The 24,953-nt window shown below is 60.6% G+C and overlaps 4 protein-coding genes across 4 annotated transcripts; 3 read left to right on the forward strand and 1 right to left on the reverse strand.

Moving 5' to 3' along the window:
- Nucleotides 1-2,212: 2,212 nt before the first annotated feature.
- Nucleotides 2,213-3,331, forward strand: VTJ83DRAFT_6288 (uncharacterized protein; the record flags this gene model as incomplete). The annotated part of the gene is made up of 4 exons (XM_071012982.1): nucleotides 2,213-2,299; nucleotides 2,375-2,596; nucleotides 2,662-3,192; nucleotides 3,260-3,331. The coding sequence occupies 4 exons, from the start codon at nucleotides 2,213-2,215 to the stop codon at nucleotides 3,329-3,331; spliced, it is 912 nt and encodes a 303-aa protein (XP_070863915.1).
- Nucleotides 3,332-14,789: 11,458 nt separating this feature from the next.
- On the forward strand, nucleotides 14,790-18,704 carry VTJ83DRAFT_6289 (uncharacterized protein; the record flags this gene model as incomplete). Its single annotated transcript, XM_071012983.1, has 2 exons — nucleotides 14,790-15,037; nucleotides 15,119-18,704. 2 exons carry the CDS (start codon nucleotides 14,790-14,792, stop codon nucleotides 18,702-18,704), a joined length of 3,834 nt encoding a protein of 1,277 aa, XP_070863916.1.
- A 1,136-nt stretch (nucleotides 18,705-19,840) lies between these two features.
- On the forward strand, nucleotides 19,841-21,322 carry VTJ83DRAFT_6290 (uncharacterized protein; the record flags this gene model as incomplete). Its single annotated transcript, XM_071012985.1, has 1 exon — nucleotides 19,841-21,322. The coding sequence occupies one exon, from the start codon at nucleotides 19,841-19,843 to the stop codon at nucleotides 21,320-21,322; it is 1,482 nt and encodes a 493-aa protein (XP_070863917.1).
- A 471-nt stretch (nucleotides 21,323-21,793) lies between these two features.
- VTJ83DRAFT_6291 (uncharacterized protein) lies at nucleotides 21,794-24,852 on the reverse strand (the record flags this gene model as incomplete). Its single annotated transcript, XM_071012986.1, has 5 exons — nucleotides 21,794-22,260; nucleotides 22,374-23,244; nucleotides 23,447-23,488; nucleotides 23,566-23,904; nucleotides 24,034-24,852. The coding sequence occupies 5 exons, from the start codon at nucleotides 24,850-24,852 to the stop codon at nucleotides 21,794-21,796; spliced, it is 2,538 nt and encodes an 845-aa protein (XP_070863918.1).
- Nucleotides 24,853-24,953: the final 101 nt, after the last annotated feature.

A 24,953-nucleotide genomic window follows, 5' to 3' on the forward strand; every position in this document is an offset into this window, starting at 1 on the left:
GTCTACTTGCCAAAGATAGGTACCTACCTAGATAAGTAGGTAGGTAGGTTGTTCTTCAACTTGCTCTTGGGGTTCTCGAGCCTTACCGTCTCCTCCCGACACACGGAATGGGGTGCCAGCAACAACTGCTGCCTCGTCTCCCTCTGGACACCACAGGACGAGGGAGACGTCATCCGTGGACAATTGTTGGAGGTTGAAGCTGGCCATGCCGAGCGGCGCCGGGAGCGGTGGTGGAGCCAAGTACGGGCGCCCGATCTCATCCGAACCCGACCGAGCGGTGACGTCGGACCAAGCAAGACCCACGCGTGGGAGGCCGCAAGGTCGGGTCCACCGACCACGATAAGTAAGGGTACCGGGCGGGCATGTTGTGTTTGGCGACGGGTTGGGGCGAGTCAAAGCGTCCACAGCCATCGAACCCCCAAGATTGCCACTTCCATAGGGCATAATTACTGCATATGCTGTGTACTGTGGAGGTAGGCAGGCATTCGAGCCTTCGTATCCCACGCGCCCAACCGTCGACAAGCGCAACGCACCCAACCTGATCAAATCTGCGACGTGATCTCATCTCATCGAGCTCCCCACACCCGCGTACCCGATCGTGCAGCTGGACAGGGGTAGATGTCCCGGATGCGGGTGGATCCCGCCCGGAGGTCCCCGCGCAGGGAACCAATCACAGGCCACCACGGGCCCAGCTCCACCACGCACTTGAACGTCATGTCTTACCAGGGTGAGGTTTCGACGCCTCCAAAACCTTGGAAGACGCTGCCCAGGAAGAGCCGGGCAGGGCTTTCTGGGTTCCCCAGAGAGCATGCATGTCGACGACGGAAATCTCCCGATCGGTTGGCAGAGACCTGCTTCCAACGGCTTCCTGCCGCTCCCGGGCCGTCGCCATTGCGTCACGGCAGGCGGTGAAATTCCCTCCTCAACCGGCTGGGCACCCAGCTGGGCTTGTCCGACGTCGAGGGTTCCACACGCGAAATTTGACCGACGGAGTCATTGGGGTTTCTAGTCGTGCTGCTAGCCTCTGATGAGCGAAAGAAAGTGGTTGGTGGGGTCGGGTAGGGAAGAAGGCTGATGGTGCTCCCGTTCTGAAGCGGGCTCCTCCTCAAGGTCACCGGGCAATAACAAACCCGCCGATCTCGTAAAAAAACTCCCCCCACAGCGCCGCAGCCTCCACAACGCAACCCCACCGGCGACCAGGTTGCTTTTCGCTGCAAAGGTTCATGCCAATCGGGCCGCCGCCGCCGCCAGTGTTGCCGAGGTGGCAGGGCTTCCGGTTCGTCGCGGTCGGTGGGCTCCTCGATACGCGACACGACGGGAGGGACGCTGCGTAGCTAACTACGCAGTACTATAGTTACCTCGCTGGGCACCCATCCTCCAGCAGCATCCTCCATGGAAACGCGTCATGGATGACCCCGGGAGATGATCAGCCTGCCAGGGCGGCCTCCTCCTATCAATCAATGCTCGCTCTCTGTGTTGGGTTTCTGGGTGAAAGAACGGCATTGTGTTCAAGGTCCCAGGCCAAGTGAATTGACGTCAAGACCAGCTCGGATGCACCATGGAGAAGCACCTAGGTACCTAGGCTGGCCTGAATTGACGAGGTTTTGATGGACCGACCAATTGTCGTCTCGTAAAAAGGGGGTGGGCGTTCTGTCCAACCTTGTGGAGCGCTGCGTGGAAAGAAACCTGACGGCTTTTCCCAAGGCCTACTATACCAAGATCTACTCGGTGCGGAGTGCCACCTGAGCTTCTCCAAGCTCATGACATAATCCTGGGAACCTCAAGCTTGGAGCTGAGCGAGTGTGGAAGGGATCCTGGTCCACTTGGCTGTATTGGGGATCTAGGTGGGCCAGGAAAAGAATGAGGTCTTTCCCAGCCTGCTTGTAAACAAGGAACCGATCAGTGTGACACACCTTCTTTCCCACATTGGCCTTGGAAAAACGCTTTGTGCCCTCCTGCCTTCCTATCCAAGGGCCTCCGGAGAAGCATTCCACCGGGGTTCCCAGCCTTTGTTTTTCTCGGGACCTGCCAGGAGAAATTGAAAACCGTTTCTCTTTTTCCCTTTGCAAACCCATCTCGATTTCTCCCCCCCCCCCCCCTCCATCCTCCAACCTCAACTTTCCTCCTCTACCACACTTTCTCCCTCCTCGATCGTTGAATCTCTGCCCAGGAAATCCAACATCCCCGACGAGCTGAATTTGCCATTTTCACCATGAAGGCCACCGTCGCCGCTCTTTCTGCGCTCATCGGCGCCACCTCCGTGGTGGCCCAAATCCCCGATGACTTTCCCGACTGCGGCGTAAGTTTTCCTTTGCTTTGCTCTCCGAAACACCAGGCCACGCGCGCGTTTGGAAAGCTGACGCGATGGGTATAGCGCATCTGCGGCCCCAACATGCTCGGCAAGGACCGCGAGTTCGGCTGCGGCGAGAACGACATCCAATGCCTGTGCCGCGACCTTCGTTTCGGCTGGGGCGTTCGCGACTGTGCCCTCCAGGCCTGCCCGAACTTCGAGCAGGCCAACATCGTCATCAACTGGGGCCGGGACCTCTGCTCGAACGCTGGCCAGCCCATCGACATCCCCCCCGCCACGGCTGAGGTAAGATGCGTCTCTTCTCAAGCCGTCCTGTTCAAAGGAGCGCTGACCCCAAGTTCACACGGCAGGCCACTGGCGACTCTGGGGCGGCCACCTCCGGCTCCGGCTCTGGTGCTGGTGCTGGAGTCATCGTGACCACCATCACGTCGGACGGCAACGTCATCACGTCGACCATCTCGGGGGATGCCGCCGCCACGTCGGGGACCATCACCGTCACGTCGACCGTCACCTCGGAAGATGCCGCCGCCACGTCGGGGACCACCACCATCACGTCGACCGTGGAGACCACCGTCACCGATTCTGACACCGGGCCCAGCCCCAGCCCCGTTACCACGAGCACTTGGACCACGGTCGTCACCAGAAACGGCGTCGAGGAGACCGTCACGGGCGCGACAACCATCTCGGGCATCAGCGGCGTCCCCGGTGCCAGCTCGGTCCCTGACAGCACCATCACCTCCACGATTGTTTCGACTCAGACGTCGGGCACGTCCGTTATCGAGACCACCATTGGCACCGAGACCATTGTCTCCACCCCGACGGGTGACGCTCTGACCAGCGCTCTGTCGAGCCAGGCCTCCAGTGCCACCTCCACCGGTTCGGTAAGTTTCTTCTCCGAGCAACGGGGTTTTTTTTTGTCATGCAGATCGCTGAGACTTTTCTCCACAGGGCGCCCAGCAGACCGCCAACCCGGTTTTCGGCCTCTTTGCCGCTGCCGGCATTGCGGCTGCTCTTCTCTAAAGCCAGAAACGGGTTGGGTTCATGACGTGTGTTTGGGATGGTTTTACATTTATGATAATATGTCGATGGCGGGGCTACGGGAGGACTTGGGGTGCCAATCTTAATGGGTTGTTGGGACATGGGTACGGTTATGGAACCCGCCCCCCTAGCTTGTTTAGGCGATGATATTGATGGCATGGGCATCATTGTGGCCTTGATATCCCGTCAACATATCTCCCGCGGAGCCGCTTCCCTTGTATGCACATGCGAGGGTGGACGGGGCGCGTCCCGGGCCCGATCGGGATGGTGGTTGCCCGGATGGGTTACAGGACTGGACCATGCGACGAAGTCTTTTCGCCGTGGATGGCCTGAGTGGCACCGAGGCTAGACGGAATGCTGAATTCTCTTCCTTTCCCCGATGTGTGATGGATTGGCTGTGACGGTTTGTGCTTGATGTGGCTGAGCGTCCTCCAAGATCATGTGCAGTTACGGATGGTCAGGTCGGTTCGTGTTGACTGATCTCGAAAGCCTTGGAGCTATCTACGGATCATTGTCTGAGTCCCGGGGAGGATCTGGGCATTGTTCTTCTCATTGTCCATCTCAACGCCGAGCCGTTCGGACCGGTGGCATTTGTTGCTGTGAGGATCGGTTTTGTATTTTGCGTGGACTTGGAGAAGAGAAAGTGTCGGGTTGCGTGTTCTGGGGTTTACCCAAGACGTGACGATCTCCTTTTTTCTCTCTCTTTCTCTTCTTCTTTCCATTTCTTGATCTCTCTCTCTCGATTCTTCTCTCCATCTCTCTCTCGGTCTTCCTCTCTCTCCACCTCTCTCCCCCTATCTCCATGTGCGTATGTATAATCCCTCGACATTGCACGGATCCCCACATCGTGAAAGTGAACAGGCCGACCAAGGCGAAGAAGACATGTCAAGCCGGTCAGTTCGGCATGGTTGGGATCACGGGTTTGCGCTCGGGGAGGGGACCGGGGGGGCTAGGGGGGCCCTTGATGGATGGACTCCCTCGATATGACCTGAGAAGGAAAGTAGGCAGTCGAAGCTGTTTGGGCCCTGGTCAAGCATGCTGATCAACAGTCTATCCTAGGCAGAAGCCAGATGGTTACATTCCAGGATGCCCGCATCTTTGGTGTTGAGCCGCCTTCGTTTGGCCTTCCCCCTCCCACACCACACCACCTTCCGAGCATGTTGCTGGCAAAGGCGAGAGCAAGGGCACACATCATAGACCGCCGCAACGGCGCCTGCCAGCGAATCAAGCCTCTCCAAGTGCCCAAGACCCCTTTCCTTGTACCTGCGTCCAGAGATGGGAAGTCTGACCCCCCCCAGAGCCTCGGTTCCTTATCTTTACCCCCATACGCTTACTAGAACCTCTGTCTGCTGATGATCGAGGCAGGCATGAGTTCCTCCTGTTGAGAACTTTGCAGGAGGATGGGTGGTGGCTGGTAGGTCGAGGGGGATGAGAAAGATCCCGATGGTGACGGCGGGCACTCCCAATAGAAGGAGAGGGGGGGGGGGGGGTGGCATTCATGATAAAGCGACCACCAAGATCTTTGGGTGCCGGACCGATACTTGATCTCACGGGGAGACCGAGGCGGTAGATCCCATCAGGTATTTTTTGTGCAGTCGTCGGGGTAGCATTCTGAGAGAGCGTCATCACAACCTCCGGTACAGCCACCTGGCTGAGGTTCTTTGTTGTTGTTGTTGAATTTTTAAAAGGGGGGGGGGGACGGCAGCAAAACCTCGATCCCAATCCTGAGCCAACCATTCATCCTCGCTGACGAGGCATCTGATCTGTTGGGCGTTCGGCCCGAGCTCAAAGTCGAATCCGAGGCCACCACATCTCCGAGCCGAGGTCGTGTCATCCTCTCATGTGTGCTTTGCTTACATTCTGCCTTCCAGCCCCCCAGACCAACGCACACCGCTCTCGCGCTCACCCACCCAAGATGCGCGCGCGGCCGCAACCGTGGGACGTTCGGCCAGCCTCATCGTAGGCCGATGCGGCTGGCCTAAGGCGGCCCGGAGCCGGGCATGACGACCTGAAGGTTGACGGACCATCTCGGGTCTCGGAGGAGAATCTTCCTTGGGAACCCAACGGCGCGTTGACGAGCCGGTTTGCCTATCACCTACCACAAGACCCGACCGGGTTCCAAACCACGGGCTTTGCGGCTGGCTGCCTGGAACATGCCTGGGATAGCTATCTACAAAGGGGGAAGGGTTGCTGTTTGTTGTGGTGGGTGTGCCATTGGAGACGGGGGGAGCCAGCCGTACCTACATTCATGCATACGTACATACATACATGCACGTAAGGCAACGATGATCTACGTAGCCAGCTCGGCTCGGGCAAGCGGGCGACGCTTTCAGCCAGCCTGACCGACACCCAATCGTGTCGTACCTTTTTTTCCCGCCTGCCAACATGCGAGATAAGGCACCGAAGCGACAGTGTTGTCTCCCTCACAAGAAAAAGCCGAAAGAACATATCCCTCCGATCGCCTCGCTTTGCTTTGTGCTCCCCATGGCGATAACAATCGCCGGCGCGATGGGACCCTCCTCCCCTCAACCCCCATGCACGATGACGGAAGCACACACAGGAAATGGAATCGGACCATCCGAGAGCCTGAGAGCTAACTAGGCCACAGAACGCGAGCCGCGTGTGCCAATGTCCTGTACCTGCCGTACATGGTACACAGTATGCATGCCCTTCTTTTTTTTCCCCCTCGCCGCTGGCGTTGTTTCTGTTTTCGAAACCTTCGTTGTCTTCCGAAAGCGGTGGTTGTCTTACATGAAAGGGGTGGAGCTGCGGAGGGGAGTGCGGATGTGCTGCATCAGGGGCAATGGATTTCGAACCTGGATCCCGCCAAGGCAGAGCTAAACCCGATTCTCTCAAGCTTGCATCTGACATTGCGCTCTCGTTGATAGCACCGTAGCAGCGGAGCTTCTTGGCAGATGTCTCTCTCTCTTGTCTTTCTCTGTCAGGATGGTGGGTGGGTGAAACCGCAGGGCTGTGTGTGTGTGTGTGTATGTGTGTGTGTATGTGTGTGTGTATGTGTGTGTGTATGTGTGTGTGTATGTGTGTGTGTGTGTGTGTGTATGTCTGGCATAAACAGTTGGAAACAGCCATGTGAAAGAAGCCGACGGTCATATCTCAACTTTTTTCTTCGTCTCTGTTCGGAGGTGTATGTGTATAGTATGTGTGTAACGTCATGTGTGGTGTGTAGGTGTGTGGGTGTGTGTGGTACAGGCAGCCGGCTGTTTCTCCCAAGCTTCAGATTCGCTTGCGTGTTTGTCTATGTACTTGTAGCTTGATGTTCGGTAGGTTAAGTCCATCTGGTCCAGTCCGGAACCTAAACAAGCACAAGTCATCAACTCCCTGCCTGCTTGCTCCTTCGTGGACCGTTGGGCAACCTCAGCAGCTCACGGTTGTTTCGAGGTCTCTGAAAGGCTCCAAGCCGGCAGTAAATCGTGTCGACAAGGTTCAGGTAAGGTAACTACCTTACCTCAGGTACCAAGTCAAGGTACCTGGTAGGGGCGCTCGGTATCGCGACCCGCACTGCAAAGTGCCTGGCGGGCTGGTCCTAGGTCTTGCTCAGACACGGAACGCACCCCCCCACCAACCGACACAAGTGGAAAGGCGAGGCTCGACAAGAAGCTCGCGTTTTTGACGCAGGGCCGAACCACCAAGCAGGCAGGGCGAGCAAATCACGAGAAAATGATGTAATCGCTTCCCACCGCCCCACGGTTCTTTGGCAAAGCCACATCATGGAAAAGGCCCACCAGCCTACCACGCTGAGTCGCCCAATTCCAACTGACACACCCTCCAGCTGGACTAGCCTTTTCCCGCGCCCGCGCGCACAGCCGTGGCTACGTACCTACCTACATGCATAACATACAGTCTCGCAAAGAAAGAGTTCAGGTCCGGCCCGTCCCCATCCCTGCCTCTCTGCCAAACATTCCACGGCCTCGGGGTTCGTGAAACGAGGAGCTGAGAAGAAAAAGAAAAACGAACATACAGGCGTACATGCTGCGTAGAGAACCGGTGTGTTGAGTTTTTTTGGAGATGCTGTTAACGGGGGCACGTAAGATGGGGTGTCGTGGCGTCCTGGGCGCGGCGCCAATGACGTCGGTCGTGGCGACGGGCAGAGGGCGCCCAGAAGAATGAACAAAGCAGTTGGCCATGCACACACACACATACATACACATACATTACACACACTGTGTCGCACGCAGCCACTTTGACGTCGTCTGGAGGCGCCACCAACAACCTGGTCTCTCTCCCCCTGGAAAGACTCGAGACAATTTTGCACGTCGCGCAAGGATTGGGATCCAAGGGACGACGCGCCGAGCGAAGGCTGCCGAACAGGCCAACCTTGTTGCCCAAAATACATTGGCATCTTCTTGACGAGCTCCAAACGCCCCGCCGCCGTAGAGAGCATATACGAAGGAGCTTTGCTTCCCAACCCCCGGTGTGCACAATCGTACCGTGTAAGTATGTACATACCTTGCATGGTGTACGTACGTGCGTACCTGGAAGAGGGGACGCGGCTGACTGGCTGGCCGGCCGGCTGGCTGGCTAGCTGATCCACGGCCATGGGCCCACGGCCCCGATCTTTTGTTTGTCGAACCTGCCCAACCTCCGAGACATCCCAAGACAGCGCTGGCGGCTGTGACAAAGGAGTCACCAAGCCATGGAGCAGCCACAACGTCCCAGACCCCGGCCCCCCCCCCTCCTCCCTCTCCAGGCCTGGCTCATGGTTTCCAGCTCTCTGGGAGCGCGATCGGCTCAGGTCGGTTCGGTTGAGGTTGTTCGAGTCGGGCGTTGGCGAACTAGCGTCGGCCGAACCTGGCCGCCTCCTCTGCAAAGAGAGGCCCGCCAACGCTAGGTAACTAGCGCATGCACGGCACATAGCCCCCCGGATGGCTTTGGTCGCGTTGGTGTAGTGGTGGTGGTGGTGGTGGTGGGTGGCCGATCACCGCGCACACACACAACTAACTAACTACACACACACGCACACCAACACGCCGCGGCCTTTGGCATTCGCAAGCTCGAGCTTGCCGGTCTCCAAAGCCAGCCGATCAGCCGGCCAGCCAGCCAGCCAATCTGGCCGCGCAGGCTCAACCTCGTAGCCAAGTATCCAAGTACACTACTGCGTAGGCACGCAAGCTACAGCGCCTTAGCTTCGGTTGGGAAGCTAATACGTATATCCACGACGGATCGTGTCCCAAGCGCTGAAGTTCTCCCCTCCCCCTCCGCCCCCCTTTAGCGCGAGGCCGGGAATGTCACATGCCCAGACATGTGCTCAGCAGCCATACTTATGGAGGGTGGGAAAGACGCTGGATTGCACGGTTCCCCCCCCCCCCCCCCCCCCCCCTCCGGTCCATGCTATTTGCCAGGAGAGGAAGAGGGAAGAGGGAGGGGGGGGGGGCGGGTTGGTTGTTGAGTGACAAGGAAAAAAAAAAGATGGGACCCCGCATTCCCCTTCCCTAAAAAGCACCAACCGAACCAAAAAAGTGAAAACCCTCCCGGATTTCACATCTCCGCTCTCCTGCCCCCCCCCCCCCCCCCGGTTCAGTCACGGCGGGTGGTGAGCAGGAGCAGGAGCATGACGTGCATATCACAACCTGGAACTTGGTGGGGTGTGTGTGTGTTCGCAGCGAGGAGGGTGTGTTGATGGATGGTGAAATCAAGAGAGATGGCGTGAAGAAAACAGGGGGGAAAGGGGCATACGCAACGTTGACGTGCCATCTTGGTTTCTTGTGATTTCCGGAGGATGGATGGATGGATGGATGGATGGGTGGGTGAGTTCCTTGGAGAGTGGACAGAGGTGTGTATGTGTGTGGCATTCATCGCCTGCCTCTCTGATGCTCTGATGCCACACAATCGGAGAAACCGCAGCATCTATCCGTCGTCGTCTGCGACCGCCGTCCTCTGGCACCTATCGCAGCGCATGGGAACTTGATATTGACCTTGGCGTGCCGCAATGGGGACGCTTGGGAGGGTTGCATCGGCGCAACTGTGATGGTCTTGGTGCTTCGATGACGATGACGATGATGATGATGATGAGAAATGCAAACATACCAACCGAACCGGGCATGCCGTGCCGTCCATCCGCTGCGAAGCTCCAAAACAGAGAGAAGCACCGTGTAACCCTCCTTGTGTCTCCCGGGGAGGAGGGAATGGTTCAGCTCGGCTCATTGTTTGGCCCTTTCTTTTTTTTTTTTTTTTTTTTTTTTTTGGGTTGAATCAGGGCCGTTGACTCAGGCCGTTGAAGCAAGCAGCCAGCCGTGATTCCATCGGGCAGTCAAGCAAATAGCACGCGGCTCCATAGGAAAGAAGCCCAAGAGCCGTGGTGGTGTGACAAGAGGACCGTGACCTGCCGTTGTCGGAAGAGAAATGGGAAATGAGATGCGGCCCGCGTTTCTGAGAAGCGATGGGGAAACCTGTTGCGGATAAGGGGATGCCGTCTTCCCTGTCTTGACGGACGATTACTATACTGCGTACTATAGGAAGGGCCGTTAAGCTTTCATGCCGCGCGTGTCGCAGCGTCTCATTTCATGGTGAAGCAGTTCCGCCTCAGCCACACCACCGCGGAGCTCGCTCATCAGCAAGCAAGAGAAGACTTTTTGTCGGGAGATGAACGGTTTCCTTGCGCATCTCTTCCTCCCTGCGTCCCGTCGCAAATGGTGTGTGGGTGGGTGCCTTTCAATAATACGCAGAGGTGGAAGTGGGTGCGACTTTGACCCCGCAGAGAGCCTCGGGGCTGCGATTGGCTGCGGGTGGCGGGAGCATGCCGGGGCATGCTGGAATGTGGAGACCCATTCCCGGTTGGGGGAGTTCTTTCATGTTCAGGACCGCGTGCTATCGTTCGCAAGATTGTGATGATGCGCTGCTGAAGTTTCATCAGTTCCCGACTCGGGCGACGATCTTTTTCTCGTCTACTACTAGTGGTGAGGAGATTTGCCGGGGGCATGTACACAGTACTATAGGTGATTTCGCCAAACGGGACCGCGATAGTCTATCAACATGGCCGGACGGGTTGGTTTTCTTCTTTGATTGATCCTTGATATGTACTATCACGTTCTCCAGATTTGTGTTTTTGTTTTCTCAACTGGGAATCGGAAAGGTACACACACACCTCCGTATGGAGAGCTCAATTGTCTCAGATCCGGGCTGTCTCAGCGATCTCTTGATGGCGGCCGTGTGTTACGTACGTCAGTCACAACGGACGGGAGCTTGCGATGCTTTGACAAGATAGGATTAGGTCCCTCCGAAAGCTGTTCCCGGACACAACGGCAGAGTCCCATCAGGGCCCCATGGACAACGGCACCGAACCCATGGGAGCCATCCAGCGATGACTTCATCGTGCCAAACTTCCCATCACCTACTATACTATACTACTACACAGTAACTATCCGCCCGCCCCTGGCTCTCTCGTCTCTTTTCGTCCGCGACTAGCGTCTGGTCCGTGCGCCGAGGGCCGGATTTCCCAATCGGGCTTGCGCCCGTTACCGCTCGTTGGCGTGGTTACAACCCGACCGCCGACCGATGCTGTCAATCTCGACGGGAGCCACACATGGCGCGAGCATCGACGACATGATTGTATGACCATGGGGGGAAATGGTCAGATGCGCATTTCCGTGCGGGTATGGCCAAGCCCGCTCTTGAATGACCTCGCGTCCCCTCCTGTCCGTCCTCCCGGAGCCGGCAACGACTGGAGTAAAATTTGCACCGGGTCGATGCGCGGGTGCCTTGGGCACCGACGGACAGCATCCGGTCTTGAAGGACACCGAAAAGGAACTCTCTCCGGACGGACAGGGCAGCGGTCCTGCTGCCGACGGGAGGCATGAAGGGGGGGGGGAGGGCGGCGGGGGGCTGGACCCGGGGACGCACAAATCTCGTGCGGCGCGGCCCCGGGTGCCGACCATGCAAAGTTTCCCAGCTGGGACATCCGAAGCCCTGCCAGGCCCCATCGTGAATCTGAACCGGACCCGGGGCCGCGCAGGCACCATCAACGGGTGAAGAAACAAGCTCGGAACGTCCATCTGGGGCAAGGGTTTCTTGTTCTGCAGCATGGACGCCGCACACGCTCGGGAGAAGCGCTGCTTTCCCCCAGGGCGGTTGTGTAACGTCCGACGCCGGGCAGCGGTGCGCACCCCTGAAGGGCTTTCGGGGGGCGCTGCAGAGAAGGACAAGAAGAATGAGAGATTTTGTCGAGGCTTTGCGAAGGACCTGCTGCGAGCGTTCAACGCGCCAACAAGCGTCGTGCCGTGCCTACAGCACACTAGGCATGCGATAATCGTGCCTACATAGGCGAGGGGGGAAGAAACCCAGAAACGCCGTTTCGGCATGCAAGCTGGAGCAGCAAGCGAGGCCATTCCCGTTGAGGAAATCCGAGATAGGTACGTCCATCTCCGGGCCACCACGCAACCTCTCTCGTGGCAATCTGCGACCTCCCAAGCGATCCAAAGGGGGAATTTTTATGATGGGCAGACAGCCCATCAATGGGGCCACGATCGTCGATGGCGATTATGAGGTTTCGGCTCGGGAGCTGACTCGCTGCGACGAATTGTTGCAAGGCAAACTCCGGGCGCTGGCCGTCTTGCCGGGCCGCTGTCTCGTTTGTCGATGGCCGAACGATCCCAGGGAAGACGACGTGGACGGGGACCCAGGAAGAGACGATGTGATTAGGCATCGCGTTTTGCCGGCCCACGTAGAACCCGCAGGGTGTGATGAAGATGGAACGTAGCCCTGCGACAGCCTTCCACGACACCGGCCGCCCTTCCGCCTCAGGGGACCCGACCAGTCCCCTCCCCCCGTCCCGGGGCTTACACGGTGTTCACGTACCCGACGGCGGTCCAACTTGGAAGCTCGCCCCCCGGGGCGTTGAGGCGTTTGCGTTGAGGTGGCAAATTGCCATCGAGGTTGCTCCGTCAGGTAGGGACTTACGTCGCAGAGCCGTCCATCAGGCTGGCGATCTGTGTTACTCGGCTTTTGAGGGTTTTTGTTGTACTGCGTACCATGGCGCGCACCCCTGCGATATCGTCCGTCTCGAGCTCCAAGACGGTACGTTGAGCTGCACGTTGGGGGGGATGCGACGCGGGAAAAGTTCAACCGCGGCAACCTGGCCGGCCGCTCTCAATGCCCGTGGGCACATCCGCGGTAGCATGAGCAGGGCAAGCCGTTGGTTGGGAATCCACTTGAGCCCACACGACGACGAAGGCATTCCTGCATAGGATCCGTTCCATTGGATGGACGGAAACCTCCGCTCTCCCTCTCTCTCTCTCTGTGTGTGTGTGTGTGTGTGCGTGTACACAGTATGTACATATGTGTATGTGTGAGAGAGAGAGAGACAGAGAGAGAACCAAACCCCCAGACGATCGATCGCCTTCTCCCCGCCCCCCCTCCCTAAGCGGACAGAGCCGTCCGCAGGAGCCTCCCTTGATGTTCGTTTTTTGCTTCTTTCCCCATGATCTCCGGTCGGTGTGAACACAACCTGGATCGGTGGGCTGATGGATGGTTGGATGAGCGAGAAGGGGGGGGGGTGGGAGGAGGGTTCTTCACCAGCTTTGACAACACGACTCGCCGGCAAGCCACCCTCCAAGCAGCAAGAGGGGTTACCCCACCCAGCCCCCGGCCGCCAATCGCTGCCCTGGCAAGGGTAAGGCGATAAGGGCAGCCCGAGCCGTCTTTTCTTGGGTTCTATCCGACGCGCCCCACTTCGTCTCGAGGCTTGGCGATTCATTGATGCGACGCCAGCGGCGTCAAGGAGGTGTTTGGCACTGTGCAAAATTACGTTCCAGGGCGTATGGTGCACCCCGGGCGATTACGACCGATGTCGCTTCTTGCAGAGGCCGGGGCCTGCAGATTGGACTGGAGTAATATTACACAGTATGTCCTGAAGATGGCCTGCACACGCAGGCACCACCAACCTCCCATGGAAGGACAGACAAAAAGAAACCACCACCGGCAAAGCCCAACCGGCGCCGACGAGGGGATGGAATGCCTGGGAAATCGATTGATGAATGCAATCCCGTCTCCGATGCCGATGACATCAAGGAGGGTTTTGATGCGTATGCGACGTTTCCTTTGTCAGAAGCCCCGAGGGATCCCGAAGAGGGGGAGGGGCTATCCATGGAGCAAGGTCCTGGGGAAAGGGAACCTGAAGCCGAGCGAGGCCCCCCCGTCCGCCGCCGTCCGCTATCCGCCGTCCGCCATCCGCCGTCCTCCGTGCCTACACCGTACACCGTAAGCACGCGGCGGCTTTCCCAAGGTCGACGGCCAGGTGGGCCAATTCGAGCGGGCAGCGATGGAAGAGCGCACCACAAGGCCCTCCCCTCCCCCCCCCCTTCGAAGAGATTCGTGGGGATTTGGCGTATTCTTCTTTCTTCATCCTGTCGGGAAACCATGGAAAAGGGCCCCAAGGACAAAAGCTGCAAGCTCGAGCGCATGGCCGCTGCGCGGTGGGGAGTTCGTCATTGCCGTGCTGGGTTTAGCGCAGCCGCCGTCCCGCTCCGGAAACGCTGCAGGAGTGAAATGTATGTACAAGTACACAGTCTCGAGACGGCGCAAGCGCACGGTGCCGGGGATGCGACGGGGATGCGACCCTCGCCGACGCCGCCGCAGCGAAAGCAGGTCCATCAGCCCGCTACGGACCTGGCTGCACTGGCTGCACTGGCTGCACTGGCTGCACTGGCTGCACTGGCTGCACGGATGGCGAGAAACCGCAGCCGGCTCGGACCAAAAACCCTGCATCGACTCGACCGGCCTTTGCCTCTCTTGCACGGCCGGCTACCTTACTAGTACTGTGTACATACGCTAGCTACTGTGTACCAAGTAACTACACGCTACCTTGACTTTTCGCCCGTACAGGGGGGGGGGGGGAGGGGGGTGTTGTTTCCCAGGTCCCGTCAGGCAAGAAAGGCAAGACGCTGACCTCTTTTTACCCTGTCCGTCCGCCGCACCGCCAGAAAGCAGACCACACACCAGGCCACTTCGCTGCTGACCCTGGGCTTTTTTGCCCTTCCACCATATCCAGTCGCCATTTCCCCCAAACGTCAACCCGTTTTTCCCTCCCCTCGTTCCTGTCCTCCGTAGCTCTCGAGATTGCCATCACCGCTGCTTCAACTCTCAACCCTTCCATTTTTTCCTTTCTTTGTCCTTCTTCTTTTTTTGTTCGGGTTCGCTTCTTCTCTTTCCTCCCTGGGTTTTCTTCTTGTTCCTCTTCCCCCCCTTTTGGTTTGTTCAACGACGCCATGGTCATCTGAACGAAACTCCGTTGTATCTAATCGTCGACAACTTTGCGACGTTCATCCCGACTCCGACCCCCCTCCTCCTCCTCCTCCCCCCCCCCCCCCCCTCTGGATTGAGGCGTAATACCAAACAACCACCCCCCGCGAAACGGAGCTGCTCAGCATGAGGGTCGCCCTCCGAATTGCTCGCCAGCATCATCATCATCATCAGCAACAACAACAGCATGGACCCTCCGTCGCATCGACAGCCGTTCCGCCGGCCCTCGCATCCCCGCCTCCACGCCATCTTGCCGCCTCATCCGAACCAGCTGCAGCATGGCCCCCTCCGCACAGCCAGCAGCACTCCGGTGTCGTCCCCGGGGCTCTTTAGCCCGAACCGCCCGACCCCGTTCCAAGCCAGCTCCGAGACGGTGACTCCGGCCGGCCTCGGCAGCCCCTATCTCCACCCGCTGCAGGACCGCAAGGTTCGCGAGTATGTGGACTCGTCCTCCTCCTCTCTCTCCTACCCTCTCTCGCTCTCTCTCCCCTCCCCCGTTGCTAACATCCTATCCAGGACGCACAAGGCCAACGTCGAGCACGATTACACCACCGGCAGGAAACTCATCAACAACTACGAGATCATCGAGGAGCTCGGCCGCGGCATGCATGGCAAGGTGAAGCTGGCCAAGGATATCAACACGGGCGAGTTCGTCGCCATCAAGATTATCCCTCGGTTCTCCAAGAAGCGGCGCCTCGGCAAGGTGACGGCCATGTCGACCCAGGACAAGAGCAAGCGCGAGATTGCCATCCTCAAAAAGATCCGTCACCCCAACGTGGTCGCGCTCCTCGAGGTCATCGACGATCCCGAGCTCAAAAAGATCTACATGGTCCTCGAGCACGTCGAGCTCGGCGAGGTGGTCTGGCGGAAAAAGGGTCTGCCCCACATCTGCGAGTACGAGCGTCGCCGCGTCGAGCGCGAGATGGGCGGCCGCAAGGCCACCCCGGAGGAGGAGCGTCTCGAGCGCCTCATCCTGCAGCGCCAGGCCGCCCGCGACGCCCAGAAGGCGAGGATGAGGGCCCAGGCGCAACGGGCGTCGGCCGACTACTGGAGCCTCGAGTACGGCCCCGCCGACGACGAGGAGCTCGACTCGCACGTCGGCTCCCTCGGCCGCGACGACCTGGCCATGGCGGCCATCCGCCCGGCCCTCTCCGACACGAGCTCCCCGGCCATCTCGCGCGATACCTCGCGGGCCCCCTCGCGGGCGCACTCGGTCACCTCGCTGTTTAGGAACGCGGGGCCAGGCCAGGCGCTCGGCCTGGCGGGGGAGGAGCACGAGGACGACCTGGCAACGCCTGGCGCGGTGCCCGTCAAGCCGAGCACCTCGGCGCCCGACGGCGCGGCGCCCCCGGGCGCCGACATCGAAGACCTCATCCTCCGAGGCCGCTCGCCCAGCATGGCCGACTCGCTCGTGTCGCACATGTCGTCGTTTGACTTCAACAAGGTGCACGACCCCTACGTCGACGACTACTCGTACGTGCCCTGCTTCACCATGGAGCAGGCGAGGATCACGTTCCGCGACACGGTCCTGGGCTTGGAGTACCTGCATTATGAAGGCGTCGTGCACCGGGACATCAAGCCGGCCAACCTGCTGTGGACCAAGGACAAGCGCGCCAAGATTGCCGACTTTGGCGTGTCGTACTTTGGCCGCCCCGTCCGCGACGGCGAGCCCTACGACACCGTCTCCGAGTCGGAGGCCCGCGACTTTGACAACGACCTCGAGCTCGCCAAGACGGTCGGCACCCCCGCCTTCTTCGCCCCCGAGCTCTGCGCCACCGACCTCTTCGACGAGCCCCGCGGCAAGCCCCCCAAGATCACGGAGCAGATCGACGTGTGGTCGCTGGGCGTCACCCTCTACTGCCTCATCTACGCGCGCTTGCCTTTCCTCGCCGAGGACGAGTGGCAGATGTTCCGCAAGATCGCCAACGAGGACGTGTTCATCCCGGACCGCCGCCTGCGCCCCGTCGACCCGTCCACCAAGCCCAGCGAGAAGTCGCTGTACACGCGGATGAACGGGCCGCCGTACCGCGACGACGACGAGCTCGCCTACGAGGAGGTGCCGCCCGAGCTGCAGGACCTGCTGAGGCGGATGCTCACCAAGGACCCCGAGCAGCGGATCCGCCTGCGCGAGGTCAAGCGGCACCCGTGGGTCATGGAGGGCGTCGATCCCGAGGCGTGGCTCAACGAAACGGACCCGTCGCGGAGGACGTCGGGCAAGAAGATCCAGGTGGACGAGAAGGACATGGCCTACGCCGTCGTCCCTCTGAGCAGCGTCTTCGACCGCGCCAAGTCGGTGGTCAAGAAGCTGGCCGGCAAGGTCATGCACCCACGCGGCGGCGACCGCGGCGAGAGCACCTCGTCAAGGAGGCGCGCCGCTAGCAGCGCCGCGAGCTCGGCGGGCGAAAGCCCCATCTTGGGCCTGATCACGCCGCATCTACGCGAGGCGCGCCGGCGCAGCCTGCGTCCCGACGATTTCTTCTCGAGCGCGTTGCAGCATCAGCATCAGCAGCAGCAGCAGCAGCAGCAGCAACAGCAACAGCCGCCATCATCGGGCGGACACCACCACCACCCCCTCACGCATAGCGTGCTGGCCAGCCCGGAGCTCGGGCCGCAGCCGGCCCTGCAACGGCCACCCTCGACCCCTCCCGTTCTGCCGGAGCCGTCGCCGCCGGCGCACGGCGGGCACAGCGGCGGACACAGCTCGCGCAGGCCGCTCGAGCTCTTCACGGCGCTCACCGGGAGGGAGGACCGGTTTTTTCGTCGGTCCTCGCACTCGCCGCACCGCACCAACTCGCGCTACGGACACGCCCGATCCGCGACGAGCTCCTTTCTCCCCCTCACTCCTCCTCCGGTCGAGACGACAAGAGCGTTTCCTTCGCCCCCGCTCTTGGACGGCTCGTCGGAAGATTCCAGGAAAGCCCGCGACGTGAAGTCGACGGCCGACGAGCTGGGTCGAGCCCAGTCCGTCGACCGCGGGCTCTTTGCGAGCAGCGACAAGCGTGCCGAGGCGATCGCGTCGCTCGGCACGGCCGTCGCGCCGGGGACCGTGCGCCCCGCGTCTCCGGCACCCACCGCGTCCGGGCCTCTCTCGAGCCCCCAACCCAACCAGCTCCCATCCGACCCCGAGATGCGCAGGGAGGTTGCCCGTCCCGCGTCTCGGGGGAAGCCGCCGCCATCCGCCCTGCACGAGGGAGAATCGTGCAGCAGCGCCCCCGAACCAAGCCCTCGGAAGCCGTCGACGCCCGAGCCCGTAGAACGGGCGCCCGTTCAGCGTCCGCCATCGCCGGGCGATGAGTCGGACACCCCCATGCCCCTGTCTCGGGGCGAGACGATCGCCACGGGCAAATCGTCGAGCTCGGCGTCGATGGGCGGGTTCATGACGCCGCTGACCAGCCCGAGCGAATCGACCAGCCCCATCTACGGCCTCAACAAGCAGATGACCAAAGAGGTGACGGACCGCATGTCGTCCGTCTTCCAGTCGGACCCGTCGCTGCCGGCCCTGCTCAGCGGCGCAAGCTCCGTGTCGGCCGACCCGGAAGGCGACTTCCTCGGCGACCCGGGCCTGACCGTCGCCTGCCGCCCCTCCGTCATCGATACCACCGAGTCGCTGACCCCGCCGGCGTTTGCGAAGGAGCCCATCTCGGGGTTCCCGCTGGACGCTCACGAGGTGCCCGAGGGCGCCGTGCCGGTGAGGCTGGACGGCGGGAGCCATCGGAGCCCCCCCGGTGGCCGGGCCGCCATGTCTCACGGCAGGCGACCCTCGCGGGGCCGCGCCGAGCAGCAACAGCAACAGCAGCCATCGCCCCGTCATTATCATCACCGCAACCTCGACTCGGGGAATGATACCGAGAGCGACAGCGACAGCGATGAGGGGCTGACGATGGCGAGGCGCAAGAAGCGGCCTTCGGTTGTGTCGTCACCGTCACCTGCTCGGCAGGCGCTGAAGGATGCTGCAGCGCCGCAGCACCAGAACCAGAACCAGCATCAGCAGGCGGGGGAGCGGCTCGGGGTGATGGGCGTGCGCAGGAGGGACACGAATGCTAGCATCGGGAGCACGGAGACGGCGAAGAAGGCGACGGTAGACGGCGAGGAACATTGTTAGAAGAACGAGAAGAAGACGAGGAACATGAAGGCTCGCGAGAGGATAGGGTTCCTGGTGTGTTTGAGCCTGGCGTGAATGGTGTTGGAGTATTTTTATCGCCGCCGTGTTGTTTCTTGTGCCATGAAGGCATTATTTTTGTGCTACATGGTATTTATTTATTTTTTTGCATTGGATGGGGTTGGTTGGTTGGTTTCGCTGGGTTGGGTTGGGATGGGGAACATTGGACGGGCATTGGGCATGAAGAGACCAGTCAGATGGGAGGGCCATCATCGGTACGTACATACTACATGAGAGCATGATGGAGAGGAGGAAGGATGAGGAGGAGGAAGGAGTTACTATTTTTTTGGAGGGGATGTTGTTGGGGTTGTGAATGAATACAAGAGAGGACAGCGTTTGGGTTTTTTTTTGGTGGTGATTCTTTTTGTGTATTTTTTTGGCCCCTTCTCTCTGCTCCTTGTGTGCTTGATGTGTTTGATTGTGACCATGCGTGCTGTGTGTGGCGGTGTTGAAGGTTGGAGCAGCGAGTTCTCGTCGTGTTTGTTCAAGGTGATGCTATCCCAGCCCATCCAGGCCTGTCCTATCCCATCCACATAACATTTGTGCGTGATTGGATCACCCCAACGAACATCCTCGGACCCAAAGCCATGACAAGCTGCACAGATATAGCGTAGTAACTGTTGAAAGAGCCAACTTTGCCCAAGGTTGCTTTCTTGGTCTGCCAGGTCGTATGGAAGATAGCGTAAGATTTGGCGTAAGCATGGTAATGACCCACTCATGGCTACGCAGTATTAGTAGTAACTATGGTATTGTTGTACGTATCAAACACACCAAGGGAATTATTACCACGTAGAAACTGCTAGACTTGGCCTTTCATGCTGTAATAAAGCAGAACTACAACCGAGTGACGTTACACCTTCAACTTCACCTCGCTCATCTCCAACACACACATACACACACCACACATAGGTGGTACCTGGACGGGGGCGATAGCCAGGCTTTTTCTCTTTTTTTGTTTTTCCTTCTACGGACCTCCTTGGACATTCACAACAACCCACAACAATACCCAAACATCTAGCTTCAGCTCATCATCCTATCCCTCCCACCGCTGGAGCTCGGCGCTCCCCTTTCCCACCACCATGGCCGGCTCCAACACCCAGCCCTCCCCCAAGAAAAAGAAAAAGACCATCGTCTTTCTCCATCCCGATCTGGGCATCGGCGGCGCCGAGCGCCTCGTCATCGACGCCGCCGTGGGGCTCCAGAACCGCGGCCACCGCGTCGTCATCTTCACGAGCCACTGCGACCCTCAGCACTGCTTCGACGAGGCGCGCGACGGCACCCTCGACGTGCGCGTGCGCGGCGGCTGGCTCGTCCCGCCGACCCTCCTGGGAGGCCGGTTCGCCATCCTGTGCGCCATCCTGCGGCAGGTCCACCTGCTCCTGCACGTGGCGCTGTGGTCCGGGGAGCTCCGCGAGCTCGGGCCGCCGGACGTGGTGTTTGCGGACCAGCTCAGCGCGGGCCTGCCCCTGCTGCGGGCCCTGACGGGCGGGCGGGTGCCCGTGTTTTTCTACTGCCACTTCCCGGACCTGCTGCTGGTGCAGAGCCGGCGGGGATGGCTCAAGAGGGCGTACCGCGCCGTGTTTGACGCCCTCGAAGGGTGGAGCATGGGCCACGCCGACGCCGTCGCCGTCAACTCGCGCTTCACGAGGGGCATCGTCGCCGAGACGTGGCCCGGCTTGGCCCGCGAGAAGCCGATGCACGTCGTGTACCCTTGCATCGATACCACCGCCGCCGCTGCTGCCGCCGAGAGCGGACGGGAGGAGGGCGACAAGAAAAAGACGATCCAGATCGACCCCCACCCCTGGTCCAAGACGCACGCCCTCCTCCTCTCCATCAACCGCTTCGAGCGGAAAAAGAACCTCGCCCTCGCCCTCCGCGCCTTCGCCGGCCTGCCGCCGGAGCGCCGCGCCCGCGCCCGCCTCGTGCTCGCGGGCGGGTACGACCCGCGCGTGCGCGAGAACGTGGCCCACCACGCCGAGCTCGTCGCCCTGTGCGAGGCGGAGCTGGGCCTGCGCGCCAAGACGGCCTCGACCCTCCCCTCGGCCCTGGCCCTCGCGCCCGACGCCTGCGACGTGCTCTTCCTCCTGAGCGCCCCCGGCCTGCTCAAGGAGAGCCTGCTCCGCGGCGCCCGCCTGCTCGTCTACACGCCCCCCGGCGAGCACTTTGGCATCGTCCCGCTCGAGGCCATGGCGCGCGGGGTCCCCGTGCTGGCGGCCGACAGCGGCGGGCCGACCGAGACGGTGGTCGACGGCGTCACGGGCTGGCTGCGGAGCGTGGACCGCGTCGACGAGTGGACGCGCGTCATGGAGCGCGTCGTCGGCGACGTGGGGAGGGAGGAGGAGCGCGAGCGCATGGGCCGCGCCGGGAGGGAGAGGGTGAGGGACAAGTTTGACGTCGGGCTGATGGCCGAGAGGCTGGACGCCATCTTTGAGGGCATGATCGAGGCCCGGGAAAAGAAGGGGCCCGGAGGCAAGGGGCTGGGCCCGTGGGTGGTTGGGCTGGGAGCCGTGGCCGTCGTGGTGGCGGCCGTGGCGTTGGCGGCCGGGACGGTAGCACGCTAGTTAACAGAAGAATAGACCTTGCGCCGAAGCACCGGGACGTTTCTTGACAAACAAGCATTTCGCAAAGCTTTCACGTCTGTTCTTCTCTCTCTGCCTCTTGGCCATAGGCGCGGACAATCCCGACCTCTCCTCCAAGCCGTACCAGTGTCCGTGTCGCTTCGCCATATGTGGACCTAGGGTATCTACTCTACATGTTTCGTCGTCGAGATGAATCCTCCATTCAGGAAAGCAAAGAAAAAAAAAAAAAAAGGTACAGAACATGGTTCAGGGAACATTCCCCTTCGGTCATATATCCCTCAGGCTCCCAGGGAGCTCTCTCTTCCTTTGTAAGGTGGTTGTCGTGTTTTCCTTTCTTTTATACCTTCATTTGTCGCTGGGTCCGCAGAGGCAGATAGAGAGAGATGCCGCGCGACAAAACAGACGCTCCCTCCGGCCCGGCCAGGAGGGCCGGAACGGCCGGCGGCCGACCTCTTAAAAGGCAGGACGATACACCAGCACGCCGGGCTGCAGCAGGTTCGTCGTCTTGATGACCATGCCGCGGTCGTCGCGGACGGTCACGGCGGGGGTCGCGCACATCTTGATGCGCCAGTGCTCCTCCTGGAGGCGGGCGCGGCCGAGGTCGCTGTTGACGGGCTCGTACGAGGTGGCGTAGTAGCGCAGGCCGACCTGGGGCCACTCGTACTCGAAGGTCATGCCCGAGGCCATCATGCGCGCGGACAGGTCGCGGGCGTCCGAGATGATGAGGCGCATGTCGTCGTAGGCGTCGTTGCTCCTCTTGGACCTCTTGTCCACGAAGGGCGCGACGATGCTCGTGAGGTCGCGGCGGCACTCGTTCTTCTTGAGGGCGACGTACGACTCGATCTCGTCCGAGGCGAGGATCTGCTTGACCAGGTCGGTGCGGCGGTCGATGAGGACCTGGCGCTCGTGGGGCTTGGAACCTGCGGCGGCGGCAAAAAGAGGGGGAGACGTTTCTTGTCAGCGTCGTGGGTTGCTTTCTTGCGCGCCAACCAAAAAAGCATCTCCGCCGGTGCGGTGCATCGCATCCACTTACTGTCCACCTCGGCCAGCGCGCCGTCGACCTCGTCGAACGCGGCGTCGGCCTCCTGGGAAAACCCCTTCCAGCCCTCCGTGTTGCAGACGCTCCGCAGGATGTGCTCGACCATGAGGCGCTGGACCAGGTACGGGCGCATCTCGTCGTCGCCGCAGACGCGCTGCGCGCTGTCGCCGTAGCTGCGGTCGCTGGCGCGGTGGCAGATGGCGCAGATGCGGTTCCACAGCCCCTGGCTGCCCTCGGAGACGACGTGGGTCTTCCAGTCGGACCGGAGCGCCGGCGCGGTCCCGAAGAAGTGGACGCAGTAGCCGTACGTGAGGGCAAAGAGGGTCTGGAAGGTCTCGGCCCACTCGAGGTCCTCGCCCTCGAGGTTCTCGCGGACGATGGAGGTCGGCAGGACGCGGCGGTTCTCGATGGCGATGGGGCTGCCCGCATCGGTGGTGGTCGCGGGCCTCGGGGTGCGCCGCGCGCCGGTCGACGGCCGGGACGACGGCCGGCCGGGGGCTTCGACAAGGCCGGCAGGCTGGACGATCGTGGTGCCGTTGGAATGGCGCCTGGCCGGGATCCGGTACATGGCCGGGCCCGAGCGGGACGGAGGGATGCCGCGGAGCGGCGACCGGAGGGCGCCCAACGCGGGGTTCAGGCTCAGCCGGGCCGCGCTCACGTTGGCCAGCGCACGGTCGATGGTCGAGGGGGGGTTAACCGACTGCGCGCTGTTGGGGCCCTTGTCGGGCGAGCTCGACGTCTGGGTCGGCGCCGCCGTGAGGCCCGGAGAGGAGCGGAGCGTTTCCATGGCGGCGGCGCGCTCCTTAGGGTCGGTGTGCACGTTCATCCACAGGTTTCGCTTTCCGTTGACCTGGTCCTGGAGAATCTGCGCGGCCTCGTTAGACGGACCGGGAGAAAGAGATGATGGCAAACGGAAGATACAGACAGTCAGATGAACGGAGAGAGAGAGAGAGAGAGAGAGAGAGAGAGAAAGAAGAATAGGAGCATGAAACATCAAAACCAACGGATGAGAACGCGAAAGAGAAAGAACACAAAATCAAGAACAAAGAGCAATGACCGAAGCTTACCGCACGCGCGACCTCGCTCTGACGAAGCTGCTCCTTGAGGAACTAGAATGATTCATCCAGTCGGTTAGCATCTTGTGCTCACCTCCGGCCGATCCGACCAACGATCTCCATCTGCCTACCTGGATCGTCCTCATGTCCTCCTCGCTCCGATTGAGCATGCTCGCAACGGTCCTCTCCGAGTTCTCATGTCGGTTCTGCCACTGCTGGAGATCGTGCTCAAGCTCGCGGATCTTGTCGTTGCGCGCCGTGATGCGCTGCTCGTAGCCCAAGGCCGACTTCTTGAGCTCCTCGGCCATCATGTCGACGGTCCGGTTCATGCGCACCGTGTTGTCCATGAGCTCCTGGACGTCGTAGTCGAAAGCGGTCAGGAACTCGTTGGAAACGTCGGGCTGCGCGTAGAGGCCTTGACGAAGGCCCCAGAGGCGGCCCTGGAGCTTGACGCTCTGGTCTCGATGGGTCTGGCGGCGGCGACAGGCCGGTTAGCCTCGAGAGGAGGGACGGCAAGAAGGGAAAGAAGAAGAATGAAAGAAAGAGAGAGAGAGAAAGAGAGAGAGATGGAACAGGGGACATGTCGTCGACTTCATTACCTTTTGCGCGGGATGGAGGTTCTCCTCCATGGCCGCGTTGGGATTCATCTTGTTCTTGTTGTTGTTGTTGTCGTCGTCGTCGTCGTCGTCGTCGTCAATGCCGACAGGAAACAAGTAGGGCAGAAACCCTGCGTTGACGTCGATGGGGATTTGGAGAGGGGGAAGCAAAGGAGGAACCGAGGCGGCAGCGGGCCCGATGGGAAGAGAAAAAGGAGCGCTCGTAAGGACCACGTTGGGAGGGAAGAAGCCCGGCGGAGGAGCATCCGTTGGAACGGCGAGCTGGATGGTCGGGAAATCGTTGGTCCAAATGCTGTCGTGCTTGTTTTGCTTGCTTGCCGAGTCGGCCGAGCGGGCCCAGACTTTCGACACCTCGCGCAGCGCCGAGTTGGCGGGAACCGTCTTCTTTGTCTTTGCCCTGCGCTTGGCCTTGGACGTCAAGGCCGGCGGCAACTTGAGGGCCGAGGAACTCCCAAGACCATCCTCCACGACCACGGTGCTCTCGGCAAGGCCGCTGTCATCCACGTGGACCGGCGACCCAGAGGTGGAAGCGTCGTCGCCCATGATGTTGTAATTGGAAGAACCGGCAACGGTGCCCTCGTTGGTGGACTTGATGTCATCATCATCATCGTCGTCGTCATCGTCGTCGTCGTCATTGTCGTTATCGTCAACATAACCCTCGGTGCCCGACTCCTCATCCGAGGCCCAGCCCCAGAGGGGAGCACCGCCGCCGGGGCTCCTGACGGCCCTGGGGTTGTCGTCGTCGTTCTGGCCGAAGCCAATGCGGCCAAGAGTCATTTCTCCAGCCATGCTTGTTTTCATTCAGGGCTGGAAGCTCGCACAGCGGAGAGTCAAGAGAGAGACAGAAGAGACAAAAGAGACGCCAGGTGTGGCAGAGGAAAGGTTGGCGGAGAGGTAAGGAA

This window comes from Remersonia thermophila, chromosome 6 (assembly GCF_042764415.1).
Source record: "Remersonia thermophila strain ATCC 22073 chromosome 6, whole genome shotgun sequence".
NCBI lineage: Eukaryota > Fungi > Ascomycota > Sordariomycetes > Sordariales > Chaetomiaceae > Remersonia > Remersonia thermophila.